The sequence below is a fragment of the Phyllobates terribilis genome, unplaced genomic scaffold, assembly GCF_046119375.1.
Source record: "Phyllobates terribilis strain yellow unplaced genomic scaffold, ASM4611937v1 Scaffold_5__5_contigs__length_657084704, whole genome shotgun sequence".
Lineage (NCBI taxonomy): Eukaryota > Metazoa > Chordata > Amphibia > Anura > Dendrobatidae > Phyllobates > Phyllobates terribilis.
In genome coordinates, this window is record NW_027362765.1 from 417,477,110 (window position 1) to 417,500,444 (window position 23,335).

The 23,335-nt window shown below is 45.4% G+C and overlaps 1 protein-coding gene across 1 annotated transcript; it reads left to right on the forward strand.

The window, feature by feature from the left end:
- The first annotated feature begins 376 nt into the window (after positions 1–376).
- On the forward strand, positions 377–22,018 carry M6PR (mannose-6-phosphate receptor, cation dependent). The gene is made up of 7 exons (XM_073685188.1): positions 377–759; positions 4,300–4,446; positions 8,398–8,558; positions 9,057–9,166; positions 12,230–12,360; positions 15,019–15,145; positions 21,166–22,018. Exons 2-7 carry the CDS (start codon positions 4,301–4,303, stop codon positions 21,286–21,288), a joined length of 798 nt encoding a protein of 265 aa, XP_073541289.1. The 5' UTR covers positions 377–759; position 4,300; the 3' UTR covers positions 21,289–22,018.
- The last annotated feature ends 1,317 nt before the right edge of the window (positions 22,019–23,335 follow it).

The following is a 23,335-nucleotide window of genomic DNA, read 5'->3' on the forward strand; positions in this document are numbered from 1 at the left end:
TTAGTTTATTATTATTTGTATTATTAAAAGTTGAATTAATTCTCATTGTTATTACTTTAATTATTAACTACCTTAGTTTGTGCTATTATTGTTATAATAATTAATAATAACTCCTCTTTGCATTGCCTTCTCACGCTCATATCTTCCAGTCTAGTCGCATGTGCCTCCATCACCCTTTGCTTCAATCACCTTGAAACTTGTCGCAAAATAATCAAGTTAAATGGAATAAAAACTGCATTTCCCGGCATGCACGGGCCTCATGCATCATGTGACACATCACGTGACTTTTTAAGACAAGAGACGTTAACAGTGGGCGTGCCAAATTAGAGGTGCTGATAGATGATTGGCTGGCTGACGCGCCGCTTACTATTGGCTCTATTTCACTTCCTGTTCACTTCCGGTTTCCGGTTCTGGTTGAACAGAAGGAGAAGTGACAGGAGGAAGTAACTGCGGAGTCACGTGATAGCAGGAGGGAGCTCTCGTGCCGGAGCTGGAGCTCATCTCCCCGGTGATGTTCAGCGGATAGTCTTAGTCTCCGGTCTGCAGATAGTACGCTGCCTGTGCGGGGGGCCCGGCTGCATTGTGCTGTGGTGACACTACAGTGGTATGGAGTAGAGGAGGAATCGCATCACTACCGCGTGCTGTGCTCACTGCTCACATACAGGGTCCTGCAGTGTTTGGGGCCAGACATCGCTCCTGTGTCGCCCTGACAACCAAATATCAAAGGAAAAACCCCAGGAAGTGACAGGATCCGTCCAGGTAATAGGAGTGTGTGCCCTTCCCCCAGTTGCATGGGGGCTCCTGTGTCCCACACTGTGTAGCATGGGGGGGGGGGGGGCTGTAGCCTCGTGTGCCCCCACCGTGTAGCGTGCGCAGGGGGGTCTGTAGCCTCGTGTGCCCCCCACCCTGTAGCGTGCGCAGGGGGGTCTATAGCCTCGTGTTCCCCCCCCACCCTGTAGCGTGCGCAGGGGGGTCTATAGCCTCATGTGCCCCCACCGTGTAGCGGGGGGGGGTCTGTAGCCTCGTGTGCCCCCCACCGTGTAGCGTGCGCGGGGGGGGTCTGTAGCCTCGTGTGCCCCCCACCCTGTAGCGTGCGCGGGGGGGTCTGTAGCCTCGTGTGCCCCCCACCCTGTAGCGTGCGCGGGGGGGTCTGTAGCCTCGTGTGCCCCCCACCCTGTAGCGTGCCCCCCACCCTGTAGCGTGCCCCCCACCCTGTAGCGTGCGCGGGGGGGGTCTGTAGCCTCGTGTGCCCCCCACCCTGTAGCGTGCGCGGGGGGGGGTCTGTAGCCTCGTGTGCCCCCCACCCTGTAGCGTGCGCGGGGGGGGTCTGTAGCCTCGTGTGCCCCCCACCCTGTAGCGTGCGCGGGGGGGGTCTGTAGCCTCGTGTGCCCCCCACCCTGTAGCGTGCGCGGGGGGGGTCTGTAGCCTCGTGTGTCCCCCCACCCTGTAGCGTGCGCGGGGGGGGTCTGTAGCCTCGTGTGCCCCCCACCCTGTAGCGTGCGTGGGGGGGGGTCTGTAGCCTCGTGTGCCCCCCACCCTGTAGCGTGCGCGGGGGGGGTCTGTAGCCTCGTGTGCCCCCCACCCTGTAGCGTGCGCGGGGGGGGGGGTCTGTAGCCTCGTGTGCCCCCCACCCTGTAGCGTGCGTGGGGGGGGGTCTGTAGCCTCGTGTGCCCCCCACCCTGTAGCGTGCGCGGGGGGGGTCTGTAGCCTCGTGTGCCCCCCACCCTGTAGCGTGCGCGGGGGGGGGGTCTGTAGCCTCGTGTGCCCCCCACCCTGTAGCGTGCGCGCGGGGGGGGTCTGTAGCCTCGTGTGCCCCCCACCCTGTAGCGTGTGCGGGGGGGGTCTGTAGCCTCGTGTGCCCCCCACCCTGTAGCGTGCGCGGGGGGGGGGTCTGTAGCCTCGTGTGCCCCCCACCCTGTAGCGTGCGCGGGGGGGGGGTCTGTAGCCTCGTGTGCCCCCCACCCTGTAGCGTGCGCGGGGGGGGGGTCTGTAGCCTCGTGTGCCCCCCACCCTGTAGCGTGCGCGGGGGGGGGGTCTGTAGCCTCGTGTGCCCCCCACCCTGTAGCGTGCGCGGGGGGGTCTGTAGCCTCGTGTGCCCCCCACCCTGTAGCGTGCGCGGGGGGGTCTGTAGCCTCGTGTGCCCCCCACCCTGTAGCGTGGGGGGGGGTCTGTAGCCTCGTGTGCCCCCCACCCTGTAGCGTGTGGGGGGGGGGTCTGTAGCCTCGTGTGCCCCCCACCCTGTAGCGTGTGGGGGGGGGGTCTGTAGCCTCGTGTGCCCCCCACCCTGTAGCTGAAATGTAGAAATCATTCTTACCTCCAAATATGTGCATTACATGTGGTGGACAACCCCTTTAAGCCTAGCGTCTCCACACATTTCTATCATTACTAAAAACCTGCAGCTGAAGAACAGCACACACACTTTCCTTTGGTTTTACCAAAATTTGTCATTCGTTTCCTACCTCTGTTTCTTTGAAATCGGACTCTGATTTTGTAAGGTTTTAAAGGGGTTTTCTGGCTAATAAAGTCGCAGATAAATACATGATATAAATTCATGTCTGAAATGCGCCCCAATTTCCAGCTAGAACCTCCTGTTCTTGGTTCCGGCAGGTTGTACAACACAAGACAATGTTTCCTGTGTCCGCATGTGATGTGTATGAAGAAAGCTGGCTGACTGCTAACTTAACGTATTTTTTTATTTAGTGGGGAAATCTCTTTAAAACAGGTAATTTTTTATTATAATTTCTGAGCTATAATAAAACTTTTGGGGAATCAGTCTGGTGCAGTTTCCTATGATCAGTGCTGTGCCACCACTGCTCTATATACCTGGCAAGAAATGTGTGTGCAAAGCAGTCATCAAAGCAAAAGGTGGCTACTTTGAAGAACCTAGAATATAAGACATATTTTTAGTTGTTTCACACTTTTTTGTTAAGTATATAATTCCACATGTGTTAATTCATAGTTTTGATGCCTTCAGTGTGAATGTACAATTTTCATAGTCATGAAAATACAGAAAAATCTTAAAATGAGAAGGTGTGTCCAAACTTTTGGTCTGCACTATATATATATATATATATATATATATATATATATATATATATATATATATATATATATATATATATATATATATATATATATATATATATATATATAATCTATCCTCAGTCATTTGATAAGGCTCATTAAAGAGTCACTATTGACTTTTAGGATTGCTACTTCCTGTAGGTGGCACTAGAGTTCTGGACCTCTTCCTTTCTGGAGAGGCAATTTGCATTATGCAAGATAGAAAATGTGTCACGTTTCAAGGTTTTTTTTGGAGTAAGGTTTTTGTCATTGAAACATGGAAAAAAAACACCATGTTAAAATGGAAAAACATAAAAAAACCTATGCAAAAAATGGCAGTGGGGTTGCTGCACGCATTGGATTATTGGCGTATGCAATGTATAAATCAGGATAATTCTGAGCACAGACATGTTTTTTCTTCTCTACGTGAAGTACTTGGCTGGGGTCTGATCAGCGCACTTTAGGCCGCCCCCTGGCTGTGATCTAAGGACCACTTCTGGAGTCGCTCTTGCTAATATTTACCCTTCCTGTGTTGTCATCTCCCACACTTCTTCAAATCCTGTCAACTGCTATAACCGGTCAGAGCAGTTTGTGAGCCGCACTTGACTTCATGTGATCCCTAGGAAATAAAAGTAAGAAGTACAAGCATCGCGTCCCCCCATTATACTGCGATCTCAGGGGTCTTTTTTGTGCATGGTTCACGTTCCTCGTTACGGCTTCTGTGTCTGCAGAGACGACCACACACAAGGTAGTTTAATTTAAAGGCCTCCTGCAAAAAGAAATACATGTACACGGGATAGCTTCAAGGCTTGGCCCAAACCCTTGACAGCGTCCGCTCTGATCTCAAATTCGGCAGCTTCACTTCTGCTTCATGCTCAGCATTGGTCTTGTCCGAGAAGGGGCCTGGCTGAGCTTGTGAAGACATATGACCCCCTTTTTAGCCACATTCGGGTAAATATCAGGAGTGGGGGCTGTGTATACATTTTGCCTATATGCACCAGGAGTTTTTCTGCAGCGTACGCCAAGTGCAGTGTAAATGCATCCTAACAGAAGTCTCTGAGCAGTACCAAAAGGGTTTGATTACTCTGTTACCCTTTAATGAAAATCCATAGCAGTGTAAGATTTTGGACCATTGTGGTCTTCACTTGTATCTAAGACATACCGAATTATGGCGGTCTTCTTTCCTGAGATGGTGAGTAATGCTTTCTGAATAAATGTATACTTCTCCTCTTGCAGGATGTTTGCCCGATGGCTGTGCGTCTGTCTCGCTGCCATATCGGCTGTGACTGCGGAGGTGGTCGATGACTGCAAACTGAGCAGTGACAAGGTGTCGGCCTCGGAGCAGGCGCTCCTCAACAGACTGGCTCCACTGAAGCACAAGAGGTAAGATTGGGTAAAATCGGTGAAGTAACACAGACTCTCTGCAATGTATGTACACCCCTGTGCTAAACAGAAGTCATTCTGGGCATCTAGTTGGTCATATGGGCATAGAGGAACAATTTGCTTTTCTCCACCTACTATTGGGCTGAACCTCTTTGATTCATCTATGTAAGTACAGAACAATTCCTTTAAATTTGGTAAACTGGCCATTCTGGTAATATGACATTTCCAGAACAGAACTGCAATATAATGCAGGATTTCACCAGACCGGAAGAGAAATACTAATCAGGAATAATCGTCATTCATTTAATTATTTAGAGGGATATTCTCATCTTGGTGTGTGATTGCATATTGCTAGGACATCAAACTATAAATAACCAATAAAGAAGAACTATATGGTGAAAGTGTAAGGTACCAACCCGTAAGTCAATAGTAGCAGAATAACTGGGCACTCAAATTTGCCAATGAATCTATATCACTTTTATTCAATCCATACAATATAACGTTTCAGTCTTTTTCTGACCTTCATGAGAACTGATTGCCATATAGGACATGGATAGGATTGTCAGATGGCAGCGCTGGGTAAATGGAGCTATTCTGACGCTGTGGTATGGCGCCATACCACAGCGTCAGAATAGCTCCATTTACCCAGCGCTGCCATCTGACAATCTTATCCATGTTCTATACGGCAATCAGTTCTCATGAAGGTCAGAAAAAGACTGAAACGTTATATTGTATGGATTGAATAAAAGTGATATAGATTCATTGGCAAATTTGAGTGCCCAGTTATTCTGCTACTATAGGACGTCAGACTATCCTGAGAGTAAACTGGCTGCTTCCGCTTCCAACCTTTTACCTCTGCACAGGAGCAGCGTGGTTCCGTTAAAAAAAAAAAAAAATTAGTGCCATGCTGTAGTTCCCTGCACTGCGCAAGAGAAAAACTGTGACGGGGACAAAGCGTTGAAAGGGGACATTTGCTCATGACCTATCTTAATAATACTGCGGCCACTGGTCAGTCTTCAGTGTATTGTAATCATTGTGGTCAGGTTGTCATAAAGTCATAGTGAGTAAAATTTACAAAAATAAGTATTACCTTGGGCAAGGCCATGTCTACGGTAATTCCTATTTTTGCAACTTTTACTCACTGAGTTTCTGACAACACTGTACCTTCCTCTTCCCCTGTTTTTTCTGGCGGACCAATTTGCCCAGTATTCTTGTTCAGCCCTGTGAGCTTATCTCTATATGTATTTTGCCTATTATAGAGACTAAACTCAGCAACGTGTTTTTGGTACAATATTTATGTAGCTCTGCTACATGCACATATAATGACGCACACACAGCTCTGCTACATGCACATATAATGACGCACGCACAGCTCTGCTACATGCACATATAATGACGCACGCACAGCTCTGCTACATGCACATATAATGACGCACGCACAGCTCTGCTACATGCACACACAGTACAGACCAAAAGTTTGGAGACACCTTCTCATTTAAAGATTTTTCTGTATTTTCATGGCTATGAAAATTGTACATTCACACTGAAGGCATCAAAACTATGAATTAACACATGTGGAATTATATACTTAACAAAAAAGTGTGAAACAACTGAAAATATGTCTTATATTCTAGGTTCTTCAAAGTAGCCACCTTTTGCTTTGATGACTGCTTTGCACACTCTTGGCATTCTCTTGATAAGCTTCAAGAGGTAGTCACCGGAAATGGTTTTCATTTCACAGGTGTGCCCTGTCAGGTTTAATAAGTGGGATTTCTTGCCTTATAAATGGGGTTGGGACCATCAGTTGTGTTGTGCAGAAGTCAGTTGGATACACAGCTGATAGTCCTACTGAATAGACTGTTAGCTGCTTTTTTCTTGCCATAATACAAATTCTAAGTAAAGAAAATCGAGTGGCCATCATTGCTTTAAGAAATGAAGGTCAGTCAGTCCGAAAAATTGGAAAACTTTGAAAGTGTCCCCAAGTGCAGTTGCAAAAACCATCAAACGCTACAAAGAAACTGGCTCACATGAGGACCGCCCCAGGAAAGGAAGACCAAGAGTCACCTCTGCTTCTGAGGATAAGTTTATCCGAGTCACCAGTCTCAGAAATCGCAGGTTAACAGCAGCTCAGATTAGAGACCAGGTCAATGCCACACAGAGTTCTAGCAGCAGACACATCTCTTCAACAACTGTTAAGAGGAGACTTTGTGCAGCAGGCCTTCATGGTAAAATAGCTGCTAGGAAACCACTGCTAAGGACAGGCAACAAGCAGAAGAGACTTGTTTGGGCTAAAGAACACAAGGAATGGACATTAGACCAGTGGAAATCTGTGCTTTGGTCTGATGAGTCCAAATTTGAGATCTTTGGTTCCAACCACCGTGTCTTTGTGAGACGCAGAAAAGGTGAATGGATGGACTCTACATGCCTGGTTCCCACCGTGAAGCATGGAGGAGGAGGTGTGATGGTGTGGGGGTTCTTTGCTGGTGACACTGTTGGGGATTTATTCAAAATTGAAGGCATACTGAACCAGCATGGCTACCACAGCATCTTGCAGCGGCATGCTATTTCACTCGGTTTGCGCTTAGTTGGACCATCATTTATTTTTCAATAGGACAGTGATCCCAAACACCCCTCCAGGCTGTGTAAGGGCTATTTGACCAAGAAGGAGAGTGATGGGGTGCTACGCCAGATGACCTGGCCTCCACAGTCACCAGACCTGAATCCAATCAAGATGGTTTTGGGTGAGCTGGACCGCAGAGTGAAGGCAAAAGGGTCAACAAGTGCTAAGCATCTCTGGGAACTCCTTCAAGATTGTTGGAAGACCATTTCCGGTGACTACCTCGTGAAGCTCATCAAGAGAATGCCAAGAGTGTGCAAAGCAGTCATCAAAGCAAAAGGTGGCTACTTTGAAGAACCTAGAATATAAGACATATTTTCAGTTGTTTCACACTTTTTTGTTAAGTATATAATTCCACATGTGTTAATTCATAGTTTTGATGCCTTCAGTGTGAATGTACAATTTTCATAGTCATGAAAATACAGAAAAATCTTTAAATGAGAAGGTGTGTCCAAACTTTTGGTCTGTACTGTATAACAACGCTCACTATACATTACCACATCCTGCAATTCCTGATCGGGACCTGTACGGAGGCTGCAGGAGTTGAGCAATTTGCAGGACCTTCCACTTGATTAAGTCAAGCACCTTTCAAGTCATGGGATCAGTCACATGACCTGAAAGGTCCTGGAATTACTGGTGAAGGTCCTTCAGGTGCTCAGCTCCTGTAGCCTCCGTTCCTGTCTGTAAGCTTCCACTCCTGCTTTGCACCAATCACATAGATTAGTGCAGAGCAGGAGGAGTGAGGGCAGATCTCTGTGATCGGGGAGGACACGGTGTCGGGCTTCTTCTCCATCTGGACTATAAGATGCACACACTTTTTAACAAGAGTTTTTCTTGTTAAAAAAAAATGCGTCTTATAGTCCGAAAAATAATATAAAATAAGGTATACCTTTCATCATCTTTTGGTATTTTTCCCGTGATTACCATCCATTATCATGTTTTATAGATTTTATTCTTTTATGGGGTTTTTTTTTTCAATAAAGTTGTTCACTTTATCTCAGCGCAGTCATCTTTTGTAGGTTTTGTGTGACCAGTATTAATTATAGGATAGTGGATTGACTGCTAGGGGTCCTACTGCTGGGGCCCCACTGATCCTGATCTTCCTTTCTGTACATGTTGGGGTTGGAGAATGTGCACCTCCGCTCTATTCATTGTCTATGGGACTGACTTGGACAAGCAATGAATGGGGGTGGAGATGCACATCCTCGACCTCTATTATGTACAGACCGGGATATTCAGAGCCCTTTTTTACGGATTGGTGGGGAATTGTAAGGACTGCTGCGATGCCGTGGTAGTTCATCTGCTAATAAACTGCGCTTTTCCTACCTTTTTAGGTTTGAAACCGCAGACGACTCCTATACATATACCTTTGTAGTATGTGGAAGCGTCATCAATGGCAGCAAAAGCAGTAACGAAGGTCTAGTGCAGAACAAGACGAAAACCCAAGAGATCACCACGGTTGGCCGCATCAATGACACTACCATCCTCAATGGAAGTAAGACTTGTTGTCTCTTTAATGTGTGAATGGAATAAATAAACAGCGCCCCTCCTCTTCATGGGCTGTACTGGTATTGCAACTCAGCTTGACCTTTTAAGAAAAATATTCAGCCGTTGAACTAAAAAAAAAAAAAATGTCATCTTGACATGGTCAGAATTAAGCAATGACTGACCACAATCCTACCATAATAGCAGCCACCTGCTTATATCAGGTGTGGAGAAAACCCATTCCTTATGGCGGCTGGAAGATTTTTCTTAATTTTCAGTATCAAACTATCGTTGGTCCATACTTAGGACAGATTATCGGGATCAGACTTGGTCCCCCCCCCCCCCCCCCCCCCTCCTCCGTCAATCAGCTGTCTTAAGGGGCCGTAGTGGTCGCACAAGTTTGGAGGGGAAGACTGAAAAAGCTGTGTTCATCCCATTGGAAAATATAAATGTGCATTTATGAAAGTCGAGTATTAGAGGCCCATTTATTTATTTTTTTATTTTGCAGCGGATTGGATCCTACTTACTTATAAATCTGGAGATGCGTATGATTCTCATTGCGGGAGCGAGCCAAGGAAAGCCATGATCATGATATCCTGTAACAAGAAAACACTGGCGGTATGATATTTGTCAGTATATGGAGGGAGGGGCGGCTGAAGAAAACTCCCTAAAGATCTGACAAGTTTATCAATTACCCCCATGTCTGAAAGATAACACTGAGAGGTTGGAGCACCGCTCCAATTAATGCACCACAATATAGATAATTATGGAAATTATGAGCTACTAGATGGTGGCCCGATTCTAACGCATCGGGTATTCTAGAATATGTATGCGGCCAACCGGGCGCGACTAATCAGCGAAGGAGTATTTAAATGGGTTGTGCACTGGGTTGTGCCGCTGATCTCCCGACGGTGGCCTGCGTGTTTCAAATCCGGCGCCAATTCGCGGCCGGGCTGCGCCAGTCGCTGATTGGTCGCGGCCGGCCGCGACCAATCAGAGAAGCGGTGTTTTAAATTTTGCTCCAATATCGCTGATTGGTGTCGGCCGCGACCAATCAGCGAACCGTGTTAGTGAGGACCGGGGAGCGGCGCTGCCTGCACGGGTACTTCCTCTGCGAGCAGCCGGGAGATGACTGGCTAGTGCCAGTCATCTCCCGGCTGCATCGCCGCTGACCTCCGTGCGGCAGATGAGCCGCTAACTGCCACCATCTTGTTCTGAAATCCCGCGTCGCTGATCGGCCGCAGCCGGACCAATCAGCAACGCGGGGTTTCCTGGACAGACAGACGGGATAAGCCGATTATATAGTAGATTATTGCATGGTCAAGTACCCATACGGGAGTACTATTTAATTTATTATATATTGTACAGACTTTTATTTTACCTTTTATTTATTGTGTTACACCTGCAGATATATTACTGACATATCCGTAATAACCTGAACTGTAAAACTAATACAATTTCTGTTCAAAATAATAGATGAAAAATATTGCAACACAAATAATGACTCCAGATGGTGAACACAAAAAAAAAAGAACAATGCGACAATAATAATTAATAATTTTTTTTTAAACTTTTTCGCTGTTCAAAAAAAAAAAACAGAAAAATCTAAAAAAAAATAATGAATTAGGACGGCCATAAACATGATTACCTGTTTTTTTCACTCCCTCCGAAAAAAAAAGTGTCGCGGCCCACGATCTGCATTGATATACAGATTCATATACCGTTTTTTTCGGACCATAAGACATACCTAGGTTGTAGAGGAGGAAAATAGAAAAAAAAAAATGAGGCAAAAAATGTGGTCATGATGCTCTGTTATGGGGGAGGGGGTCTGCTGCTGACAGTGTTATAGGGGTAATGTCCCCCAATTGTGTTAATATCCCCCATCCTGGTATATATGGCCCCCTCCTTCCTGTTATACGTGGCCCTCATCACCATCCTGATATGCATTGCACCCCCAATCCACCATCCTGGTATGCATGGCCCCCTTATCACTCTTCCTGGTATGTATGGCACCCCTCACACCCATCCTGGTATGTATGGCACCCCTCACACCCATCCTGGTATGTATGGCACCCCTCACACCCATCCTGGCATGTATGGCACCCCTCACACCTCTTCCTGGTATGTATGGCACTCTTCATCCCTGTATGTATGGCCCCCTTCATGAGGAAGTGAAGATGGATCCAGCTCAACACACCGGGCAATTAATTAAAATTCAACAATCTTTATTGGCAAATCCTTTTAAAAATTTGTCCATTTTTTTGTCTTTTCTACATCTCAGACGACAACGCATATATTATGGGGTGGTGTGTATAAAAAATGCCATACGCGTTTCGAGTGAAAAACTCTTGAACACTGGCCACTGGAAGGGGGCCCCCTTCATCCCTTCATGTATGGCCCCTTCATCCCTGTATGTATGGCCCCCTTCATGCCTCATCCCTGTATGTATGTATGTATGGCCCCCTTCATGCCTCATCCCTGTATGTATGTATGTATGGCCCCCTTCATGCCTCATCCCTGTATGTATGTATGGCCCCCTTCATGCCTCATCCCTGTATGTATGTATGGCCCCCTTCATGCCTCATCCCTGTATGTATGTATGGCCCCCTTCATGCCTCATCCCTGTATGTATGTATGGCCCCCTTCATGCCTCATCCCTGTATGTATGTATGGCCCCCTTCATGCCTCATCCTTGTATGTATGGCACCCCTCATCCTTGTATGTATGGCCCTCCTCATCCCTCATGCCGCTATGTATGGCCCCCCCTCATCCCTGTATGTATGGCCCCTTCATGCCTCATCCTTGTAGGCATGGCCCCCTTCATCCCTGTATGTATGGCCCTCCTCATCCCGCTATGTATGGCCCCCTTTATGCCTCATTCCTTCTATATATGGCCCACCTCATCCTTGTATGCATGGCCCCCTTCATCCCGGTATGTATGGCACCCTTCATCCCTGTATGTATAGTCCCCCTCATCCAGGTATGCTTGGCACTCCCTGTTCCCCGTCACGCTGCACAGAAAAAAAATAAACTTTCATACTCACCTCCTCTCTCCTCCAGCGCTGTGTCCAGCTCTGTGCCGGAATAGTCACTGCTCCCCACGCCGGGACTGCCTGCGTGGGGAGCAGTGACCATTCATTCTCCCTAATAGCGCGTACACTGTAGCCGCGGAACACAGCAGCCGCGGAACACAGCGCTGGAGGAGAGAGGAGGTGATTATGAAAGTTTCTTTTTTTTTTTTTTTTTTTTTTCTGTGCAGCGTGACGGGGATCAGGGGGGCCATACATACAGGGATGAAGAGTGCCACAAATACCAGGAGCCGCGCTGCGGGCACAGCGTGCCGGATATTAAGGAAAATTGCTCCCCACGCCTATGGGCATGGGGAGCAGTGAATATTAATTTTCTTTAATAGCGGGCACAGTGTAGGCTGCAGCAGGCTGCTGCTGCCTCCGGTGCACCGCCACTGTCGCTTCCCCCACATCCCCCACCACCCACAGCCAAAGTATTTATGTATATCAGACTATAAGACGCACCCCCCACTTTCCTCCAAAATTTTGGAGGAAAAAAGTCTTCTAGTCCGAAAAATGCGGTATTTATTACAAACGTTTGCTGATTGCGATTTTGTGTGTTTATAATGACTGCTGCTCCATTATAAGGTGAGGATTTATTTGTGTATTACAGGAGGGCTTCACGATAATTAGTGAGGAGAGAGACAAGAAGAGCGACTGCTTCTACCTCTTCGAGATGGACAGTAGTGTTGCGTGTCCTCCAGAGGAGTCGCATCTCAGCGTGGGCTCCATCCTGCTCATTGTGTGAGTTTTCCCATATACACGGGTTTATATGGCTTCACACCTTGCGCATCATTACTGTCAAACGTTTCTTTACCAAACGGTAAGTAATGGATTGTATCAGCATGTCCACTTAAAGGGGTTGTTCACTACTGGACAGCCCCAGCTTTATCAATTCAGGACCCTAATTAAAATAAAGTACATACTTGCATCCATGGCGCTTTACATGTGAAAAGGGGTATACATAATAAAAAGCAAGTACAATAATCTTGAACATAACAACAAGTTAGTGATTGGTACAGAAGGAGCGAGGACCCTGCCCGTGAGAGCTCACAGTCTACAAGGGATGGGTGAGGATACAGTAGGTGATGGTAGAGCTGGTCGTGCAGCGGTATAGCGGAGTGAGGGTTACTGTTGTAGGCTTGTTGGAAGAGATGGGTCTTCAGGCTCCTTTTGAAGGTTTCCATGGTAGGCGAGAGTCTGTTTGGGTAGAGAGTTCCAGAGTAGGGGGGATGCACGGAAGAAGTCTTGTATGCGATTGTGGGAAGAGGAGATAAGAGGGGAGTAGAGAAGGAGATCTTGTGAGGATCGGAGGTTGCGTGCGGGTATGTAACGGGAGACTAGGTCACAGATATATGGAGGAGACAGGTTGTGGATGGCTTTGTATGCCGTGGATAGGGTTTTGAACTGGATTCTCTGGGCAATGAGGAGCCAGTGAAGAGATTGACAGAGAGGAGAGGCCGGGGAATAGCGGAGGAACAGGTGGATTCGGCGGGCAGCAGAGTTTAGGATAGATTGGAGGGGTGCGAGAGTGTTAGAAGGGAGGCCACTAGTGTGTTTGCAGATTCATGGTTGAAGAATGTGCGGATCCAGGAGATATTTTTGAGTTGGAGTCGGCAGGAAGTGGAAAGGGCTTAGACATGTGGTTCGAAGGAGAGATCGGAGTCCTGGGTTACCCCAAGGCAGCGAGCTTGAGGGACGGGGGAGAGTGGGCAGCCATTTACTTGGATGGATAGGTCTGCTGGAGGCTGAGGGGGGGTTGAGTGAGGTGGGGGAAAGATGACCAATTCTGTTTTGTCCATGTTAATTTTAGAAATCTAGCAGAGATCAAGGATGAAATAGTGGACAGACATAGTGGGATTCTCTTTTGGCATGCTGCAACATTTTGAGGTGTTACGTCGCGCTGGGGAAGCCCAAGAGGATTTATACAGGACTCCCCTGCTGCAGCCAGAGAAAAGACTGTCATCGCTGCTGAACTACGGTCCTGCAAATCTATTTGCTGACCCTCGGTCAGCGGTCTCTGTATATCCCCCTGCAGTGCCTAGGGGCGTATATAGAAATCATGGGGCCCCATAGCAGAAGTTCTAATTGCCCCTCCCCACCTCCCCCCCCCCCCCCCAAAAAAAAAATAAGAATAACTAAATATTTGTCGGTCACAGAGGAGCATATCTCCCAACTTTCCAACCTTTACATAGTCATTTTCCTCCTGCTGAAGTCCTAGATTCCTTAGATTCCTCTTTAATTGCCCCCATAAAGTGTGATGCCAGTAAGTGTCCCCAAACACAGTATGATACCCCCATGGTGAATTCCTCCACATGCACAGTATACTTGCCCTACTGTACCCCACCTCAACTCACAAGCCAAAGTATAGTGACTCCAACACAGTATGATCCCCCACACAGCCCTTCATGCAGAATAATGGGCCTACATAGAGTATAATAGCCCCACGCCGTATAATGGCCCGCACCAGCCCTCCAGACTGTATGATGGACCCCACACAAACCTTTAAACTGTATAATTGCTTGCATACAGTATAATGGCCCTCTACATATTATAATGGCCCCATATAGCCTTTCATATAGTATAATGTGCCCTCCATTATTCTCTATATAGTATAATGTACTCCCCATGTTCGTCCATATAAGAAAATGCACTCCTGCATACTATATAATGCACTCGCCATGGTCCTCCACACCATATAATCACCCATATAATGTACCTCCCATGGTCCTCCATACAGTATAATGCAGTCCCCCCACAGAGTATAATGCACCCACAGTCCTCCAGTATTATGGCCACCACATACTCACGGATTTAAAATTAAAAAATACAATACTCACCGCTCCTCTTTCCCCCGCTGCTCTGGTCTCTGCAGCTCCACTACCTGATCCAGCGTGGAGCTCGATTAAGTGACGTCACCGCGTCCGAGGCGGAATGATGGGAGAGCGAGTGTCACATGACCCTCTCTCCATCATTGCTTTCAACTGTATCGGCCTCACGGGCCCCTTGGCAGTCGCATGGCCTGCCGCCATTAGCAGCGCACCACTGGCAGTGTCCATCGGGGACTTGAATGCTGATATCCACGTCTCGGCCATGACTGGCTGAGTTGGGAATAACCTTTTACACCCCTACTAGTTATACTAATCACTATTAGTCTCAGCTTATTAGGGATGACACATGGCCGGCACAGACACATTACAGTTGTCTCTTCCCTCATGAGTGAATGCAGAAGATGACTGATTTCACGGTGGAGACTGGTGTCATCTGATTTGAGTTAATGCAAAGAGTTTTCCATCATCTGCATTAGATTTTCTTCTTGCCAGGAGGATCTTATAACGATGTTATTTATTTCTGTAATCTTGATGTCGTACATGACGGCACTTGCTTTGTCTTCTGTCTTAGGTTTGCTGTACTGATCGCAATTTACATTATTGGTGGATTCCTGTACCAGCGGTTTGTCGTAGGAGCCAAAGGCATGGAGCAATTTCCAAACATCACCTTGTGGAAAGAGCTGGGGAATCTAGTCGCGGTGAGTATTGGGAATGTGACATTGCACTGCGTCGACCATGGACATGACTTGTGCTATGGGAACATTTCTATCTTTCCTGCTGTCTTTACATTACCAGCTAAACCTGTAAGATCTCTAAAATCTCCAGCACTTGGTGTGGCTTTTTCCTTGTGTATTTCTTGCTGCAGTGCTTTTTTTTTTTTGTGCTGCAAGTACTCAACATGTGTTCATAGCCGAAGGGTCTCGACTAATTTCTGTTCCCCAGTATTCCTTCTCGTTGCGTGGGGACTCCCATCAGCAGTGTGTATTACTGGAATAGGTGAAAAATGTTCTTTGCCTTCAATGGTTTTGCGTAGAAGCGTTAATATTAAGAAGGGGATGAGCTGCAGGTGCACGGCTTTCATTAAGTTGGTACCATGATTTGAGGTGCAGACGTAGATTTGTAAGCTACTAGTTGCATTGATGCCAGTCCTTGATGCATCTTCTCACGTGAGTCCTCCATAATCCTCTGTGTATTTCATCTAATCGTCTAAGTCTAATTATTGACGATTAGCTCTCTTCATGGTAAAAGCCTTGATTTCTGAACAAGGTTAATCGGCTATAGAGAATCTGTTTTCCTCTCAGGATACCCCATTAGTGTTCCTACAAGAGACCTGGGGTTCAGGTGGCCTCTACTCCTGAATCTGAGGACAAGTGGCGTTATATTTTAGTCGCTGAATTTGAGGATGTTGAAAAAGTTGCATCTGTTAGAGCAGGGGTGGGAAACATCAGGCCCGCGGGCCGTTAACAGCCCTCCGTGACCTTTTATCCTGCCCCTGGGCAGATTCCCGGGGACCACTGTGCTTGGACCTATAGCTGCATTTTGATGGCCGCCGGCCCATTAATTTCTTTTTGCTGTGTGAGCACGCACTAACAGTGTTCACTAAAGAACGCTGCGGCGCGGGCAATGAAACCTTATCGTGAAAAAAAAAAAATGGAATATCCAAAACATCACATTTATTTGTAGATGAAAACGTGAAAAAGTAAAATTTAATAAACATTATAGCACAACTGTCGACGCGTTTCGAGCTATACTAGCTCTTAATCATGAAAGATTATGTCCTGATACCAGTGCCAGCGTCAGGACATACTTTTGTGGGCAGAGTTAGTGCGCAATACTGACCCCGAAGGATGACCTAAATATCCAACTGACCCTTGGCAGAAAAAAGATTCCCCAATCCCCACCCCTGTGTTAGAGCATGAATATAGAAAACATTATTTCTCTGAAGATGCGGATACTCAACTGAAATTTCCATCAGTTTTGTTCTATAAAGATCAAAATGTCTGAGGCTCTCAAGGCTAGGAAGAAGAGTTCTCCCCTTCAATATAACTTTCAAGGACTTTTATTCTAAGAAGAGTCAGAGAATAAATTTATAATTCCAGTTTTCAACTTTCCAACACCAAAGGGTGGGATTAAATCCCAGAAATTGTTACTAAGGTCTTCTTAACTCAGTACCTCTGGTATCTCCAATATTAGATCAGGTGGACAGCAGTGTGAGCAGCCTCTTCTTACTTCAGCACCCTTGGTATTTTCAGTATTAGATCTTGAGGACCGTAATGTGAGCAACCTCTTACCTCCGCACCTCTTGTATCTCTAATGTAGGATTAGATAGACAGGGTGGACATTAATGTGAGCAGCCTCTTTTTACCTCAGTACCCCTGGTATTTCCAGTATTAGATCAGGTGGACAGCCATGTGAGCAGCCTCTTCTTCAGCACCCCTGTTTTTTCCAGTATTAGATGTGGAGGACAGCAGTGTGAGCGGTTTCTTCTTACCTCACCATCTCTGTTAGCTTCAATATTAGATCAGGTGAACAGCAGTGTGAGCAGCCTCGTCTTACTTCAGCACCCCTGGTATTTCAAGTATTTGATCTGGAGGACAGCCGTGTGAGCAGCCTTGGCACCCCTGGTATTTCCAGTGTTAGATCAAATAGACAAGGTGGACAGCAGAGTGAGCAGTTTCTTCTTACCTCTGTAACTCTGGTATTCCCAATATTAGATCAAATAGACTGACTTGCTGTCCTAGACAAAACAAACATGATTTGCTTGTTTGGTGACTTGCAGAGACTCTACATTGTGAGTCCATGGCTGTCTGGGTGCCATATTAAATAAGGTTGTATGCAATTGGAATAACTTTGCTGCTTTCTATCAAACATAGCACCACCAGCTTAGCATTATTTAAAGAGAATCAGAAAATGGCCTATTGTTAAAAATCAAGTTCTTAAGTTAATTTTTTTTTGTTTTTGTGGTAATGTTTTTTTTCTTTTCTATTTTATAATCTGTATTTAAATTTAAAAAAAAACTTCCCACTGGCCACTAGGGCTTTTTGTAAACTTATGGGGAGAACCATCAAAGCTTTTATGCCAGAAAACTGTCTCTAAAGCTTTTAAAACTTTTGCAACTTTTGGCATTTTTTTTTTCGCCGATTTGACTCTGCTTTGCTGAAATGGGCAGACCTGGGACAGGGAATGGTCACACCAGTCAAATTCATCAAAAATGCCAGCGCTTTGTATGTCAGAAATCCTACTGGCGCAGCTCACGTCACTTAGAAGAGTAGCCAAATTTCTTAAGTGATGTGCACTTCTTAATGAATTCAGCACCTTCTATTTCCGCAAGACTGGGGTAGTGCAATTGTTTCTTACTCCAGTCTTGATGACTCATACCCTAACGTCATGCTATTTCAGGAAATCTACATAACTTTATATTATATTTTTCATTCAAGCATCTAATCAGCATGTGTAAAAACCATTATGAAGGCAGGTGGAGCAGGATCAGCTGTACCATCGCCTATGGCGAAAAAACAAAAAAAAAAAACATACCCCAAAAATAGAAAAAAATACAAATAATGGCATAGGGCAACAATAATGGTATGGGCAACAAAAAGTAGGAGGGGATAAGGGCAGGGAGCAGTACTTTCCCTTAACAATACACCCTAAATAATCACCCTACCTGACCATGGAGTTTGGCACCCTAAAAAGTGTGCAAGATTGGTGCCCCCTCTATGTCTTCTCACCCTAGAGAGACCCAATACAATAACATCTACCCCTAATAATAAGGGTTCCCCTGAAGCAAGAAGACGGAGTTCCTATCCATATGGGAATATCACACAAATCCTATAAAGCATACCATAGCTGACTACCACATATAGTGATCTAGATAACAATAAAGTGTCATAATGTTTAAAGGGAAAAAAATTAGAAAACCTTAATCAGGGGAAATAAAAAAAAAATGAACAAATGAAATAGATTGCTAGGAACCCCACATAGCTACCAAATCACCATGACCTCCACTCGTTTCTCCATTCTGACACTGGTTCATCAGGAGGTATGGAACAGGTGTTCCATTATGGGAAGTTTATCAGGGCTATGATCCATGGATATCAGTATGTCTATAGCATCACATCCCCCTAAATATGCCCTCATTGATAGTTTGTAGATGAGCTGGAAGGACTAAAAGACCTAATCTATATTGTCTACAAACTCCTGGTAAGTATGTATTGAGAAACCTGTGTATCGGAGACCACCGTATATCTATACTTACACCTTGTGTCCTAAGGCGCCGGATGGATGGTAAACATTGGCCAATCCGTGATTAAATACGGCGCATGCGCCGATCAACATTCTGACGTCACCGCACTTCTTGCCGCACCATTGCATAAGAACTAACCTATCACCGATAGACGCCTGCGCATCAGGGTTATATACAGCTCATCAGAATTACATATATACAGGGTTACATACGGTGCTTGCGCCAAGTGACGTCACCGCATTCTTGCTGTGGTGTAGAATGTAAATCCACCCATGGCCGATGGATATTGGCGTCTGCACATCAGGGTGTGATTTATTTTGACTCTGATGCTCCTATCCCGGACTGAAACAATATAACGTCGCCTAGTAGGCACACTGCACATGCGTTTGGCAACAATGAGCGTCCCGTTTTCTAACACTATTCTAGATCCCATTATTTCAATAAATTATCCAAAAATACTGCCTTAGATTGAGCTGACCGATTAAAGAGATATACGTGTCATATAGACCTATATATTCTCCATTATTCATCATTTCTCATCAGGGAGGGCAAAACAAAGGGAAAAGGTATCTTTAAAAATCTAGATGAAAAGACCTATACACCACTGATGTTGGGTATATCATGATTATGGAAAAGTGCAAAACCCCCTTCATGAGATGGGTCAATGGCAGAAGAGTTAATGATATTATTACAGCATTTTGACACCCAGAACTAGATCAGAAGGAATGTTCACTATAAATCCAAAATAGGAACGTGGTATATACCCAGGAATAAATCATGAAGGACAAAAAGGCCTAATCAAATAAAGTATCCAAAAGTTAACTGCTCATTTAATCCTTTAGGAGTACGAGAACCTAATCGAAATATCCATTGACTTTTTTTTTTTTTTTCCAGAATTCGTTTATTCCAATCCTCTCCCCTTTTCATGTTTTCTTACAACTTCAATTACATAAAAGGAGAGAGATTTTGGATCCCCCTGATAATATTCCCTCGTGTGTCGGGATGACGGAGTTTCCCTTTTTCGTTTAATGTCTCCTATGTGTTCTCCAATTCGTCTCTGGAATTCTCGTTTTGTGTTGCCGATGTAATTAAGGGGACAAGGGCATGTGGCCATATATACCACCCCTTCTGTTCTGCGGTTTGCAAAGTCCTTAGTGCATCCACTAGGAGGGAATTTTTCACTAACACAACTTTTGCGGTGCTGATCCAGGGGAAAAAGCTGCAATTTCCACATTTAATGTTCTACCGATTCTTCGATAAAGCTATATCCCAGCTTGCTTTGGTCTACTATATAGGCTGTGGACAATGCGATCCCCAATGAATCTCCCATTTGTGTAACTAATTTTTGGGGTGGAAGGAACCACATTCTGTAAATTGGGATCTGCCAACAATGCCCGAATGCCTATTGAGGATCTGATATACCAAACGTGCCTATGACACGTATGGGTCCACTATCTCTCTATTAGGGGTATGGTTAAAGGCCGTGGTTAGGATAGGAGCAGGATACCACTTCTAGGTGAAACGATACTTAAGATCTCTAGCCTGGGAAACAAAATCCTCCATCCTTGAGCAATTCCGTCTCATCCTGAGGTACTGCCCTTTGGGTATACTGTTCTTCAGGGCCACAGGGTGGTGACTGTTCCAATCCGTTCAGCCAGTTATTTCTAGCTGTTGGAAACATATCTACCTGCATCTTCTGAAAACCATCTATGCCACTCCTGATCATCACATCCAGAAAAGGCAAACAATGTTCATAATTTCCGAAGTGAATCTCAAACCTATCTCTTTGGAATTTTAATTTATTAACAAATGTGATCAGTTGTTCTCCCAACCTTGACCAGAGAATAAAAATATTGTCAATGAGCCTGTCCCAAAATAGAATTTTGGGAACCCACCAGGCAGCGTCATTCTGAAAGACCAGCATTTCATCCCACCAGCCCAGGAGGAAGTTCACATATGAAGGAGAGCAGGATGTACCCATCGCAGTCCCCTTCAGCTGGTAGAAACACTTGTTGTCGAAAAGAAAATAATTATGTGTTAGTATAAACCGGAGAGGCTATAGAACAAATTGACTGCCAAAATGAGTGGCTCTAGATCTTAAAGTGCTCCGTTGCCTTAATCCCATATTTGTGGGGAATACTACTATATAGAGATTCAATGTCTGTTGATGCCAGTAAAGTATTACTCTCCAGAACTGCGCCTTCCAGTTTTAATAAAAGGTCCGATGTGTCTCTAATATATGATGGTAGTGCCTCCACAAATGGACGTAATATGTGATCAACATAAATACTCATATTTTGACTAACTGAATTAATCATTGAAACTATGGGATGTCCCCTTTTGTAATATCTTAAGAACAGCTCTTCTTCAGTTTGGTGTTTTTTTTCTTTTGTCATTTTTTACCTAATGGACATGTAGGGACAGTTTATAATCATGAAAGATAATTAATTTTTATTTTTTTTTGTTCCTTTTTAGGACGGCTGTGATTTTGTGTGTCGATCCCAACCCCGATCTTCAGAAACTGCCTACAGAGGTGTTGGCGACGATCAACTTGGAGAGGAGCCAGAAGAGAGAGATGACCACCTATTACCTATGTGATCCAGTTCCATTCACAATAAATTAGCAATTGGAGGAAGCCTGCATCTTCCACCACATTTTCTCCCGCTGCTTAGAAAATCTTTTGTCTCTTAATGCTCCTCTGCTGCAGTTGGGGGCCTCTGTCCCCATTGCCCTTCTGTGGTGTAACCCTACATTGGGCAGCCACCTCTTGTGCTTTGTACTGGGAGTATAGCCAAAGTGGTACTTTTGGTTTATGGCCAGAAATAAACCTGATGTCTTCTCCTGTATTAGCACTACATGAGTACAGGCCTAAAACCAAGAAGCAAACTCAGGATAAGTAAGTCGATATAAGACCGAGGTCTTTGCAGGGCCCTTCTTACCACAGTGTGGTAGGTCCATCTGGCAGATGGACTACTTGTCAGAATAGCATAATTGACATATAATTACTTGCATACATCCACTCCTACAACATGACTAATATTGGACCCACAGAAGTACTTGAACTCTTTTGTACACACTGGAAACACACAAACCTGTACAGATCTACGATAGATATCATCACCATTGGGGGTTTACGTGTTACTTAGTGCTGCATCTGAATCACTATTCCACTTTCTTGCTTCGCTTTCCCTCTAATATTTTTTCCAAATAAGGTTTTGGGGTATTTACATTTTTATGGGTGTTTATATCTTGTGTGACTTATTGGCAGTTTCTGCAATTTTTTGTTTCAATTTTTTTTAACAAAAGAATTAAAAAGTGAAAAAAATAAGCCAATGTGTTTTGTGTTATCTTTTTGGTTTTTTTTGTGTATTACAGCAGCACAATTGTTTGATTCTGAATAGTTCTTAGTCTAGAAGGTGGGCATCTGGGCTGGGGTTGAGGAAACAAAGTGCTTTTGCCACCAGTGACATCCGATATGATCTGATGTATTTGGGGTCTAAAGAGGCACGAACCCTGGAAGGGAAGGCTGGTGAGGGATTTTTTTGTATGCAGAAAAAGCATTCCATGCTTTAAAGGGAACCTGTCACCAGAAAACCACGCTATTAACGTGCAGATATGGGGTTAATCTGCAGGTTAATGGCATTTTTATGCTGGCCGGCGCCTGCACATAGGCGTACGCTCCGAGGAGAAAATGAACTTTATTCTCCCTGGCAGCGTTCGGGTTTCAGCCATGGGGACTGAAACCAGGCCCCGGTCCCAATGCAGAGCCAGTGTCAGTCAAGGCCGGGGGTGTGATTTCAGTCACGGGGGTGGCACGGGTTCAGTAACCGCGCCCCCGACATTAGGGGCCGGTTATCAGTCGGAGGCGCGGTTACAGCTGCCGAGTGGAGACTGAAACGGGAACGCTGCTGGCGGTTCATTTTATTAAGCGTTAGGCTAAGTGCATGCTCCGGCCAGTATAATAATGCTATTAGCCTGCAGAATAACCCCATATCTGCAAATATTGTTTTCTTTCTGGTGACAGGTTCCCTTTAAGCCATAGAACACTTTTAATGGCCATAATATTCCTTAAAGCTAGAGCAAAGCAACCAGCAGCATCAAGGGAAACAGAAAATATTTCCGTGGGTGAGACTGCCTTAGAAACCAAGGTAGCAGGGAGATCTGGGCACAGGGGCAAGCCTATTGCTTCAAAGGCTATGGCCAGAGTCTGTGTCTATCTGTAGGATCATTGAGAAACTCTCCATTGGAGAGTGGAACAGTAGTGTTCGTGGATAACAGATACGGCGGATCCACAGTTGAGGATTCGGCCTAATTATTGAGAAGATCAGAAGGAAAGGGATACAGGTTCTCCATTTCTGCAATGGTTTGTCTGGGTGCTCTTGTGACAGGACTCAAATTCTTGTGTGGTTAGAAAATACTCTAGGTGATCGCTTGATCTTCTTAAAGTACAGTACAGTCAGCTCAGAAGACAAGGGGCCTATTTCCTTGATGATCAAGGTTTGGTTAACTGTCTTAACCAGACTGTTGACCATGTACTATGGAAGCTTGGTCAGAGTCGAGATCAAAGTCAGACTCAGTGCAGGGATCCGATTTGTGAACAGCTTCGCTTGAAGAGGGAGAGCATATCCTGGGGAAGGAGACCGAG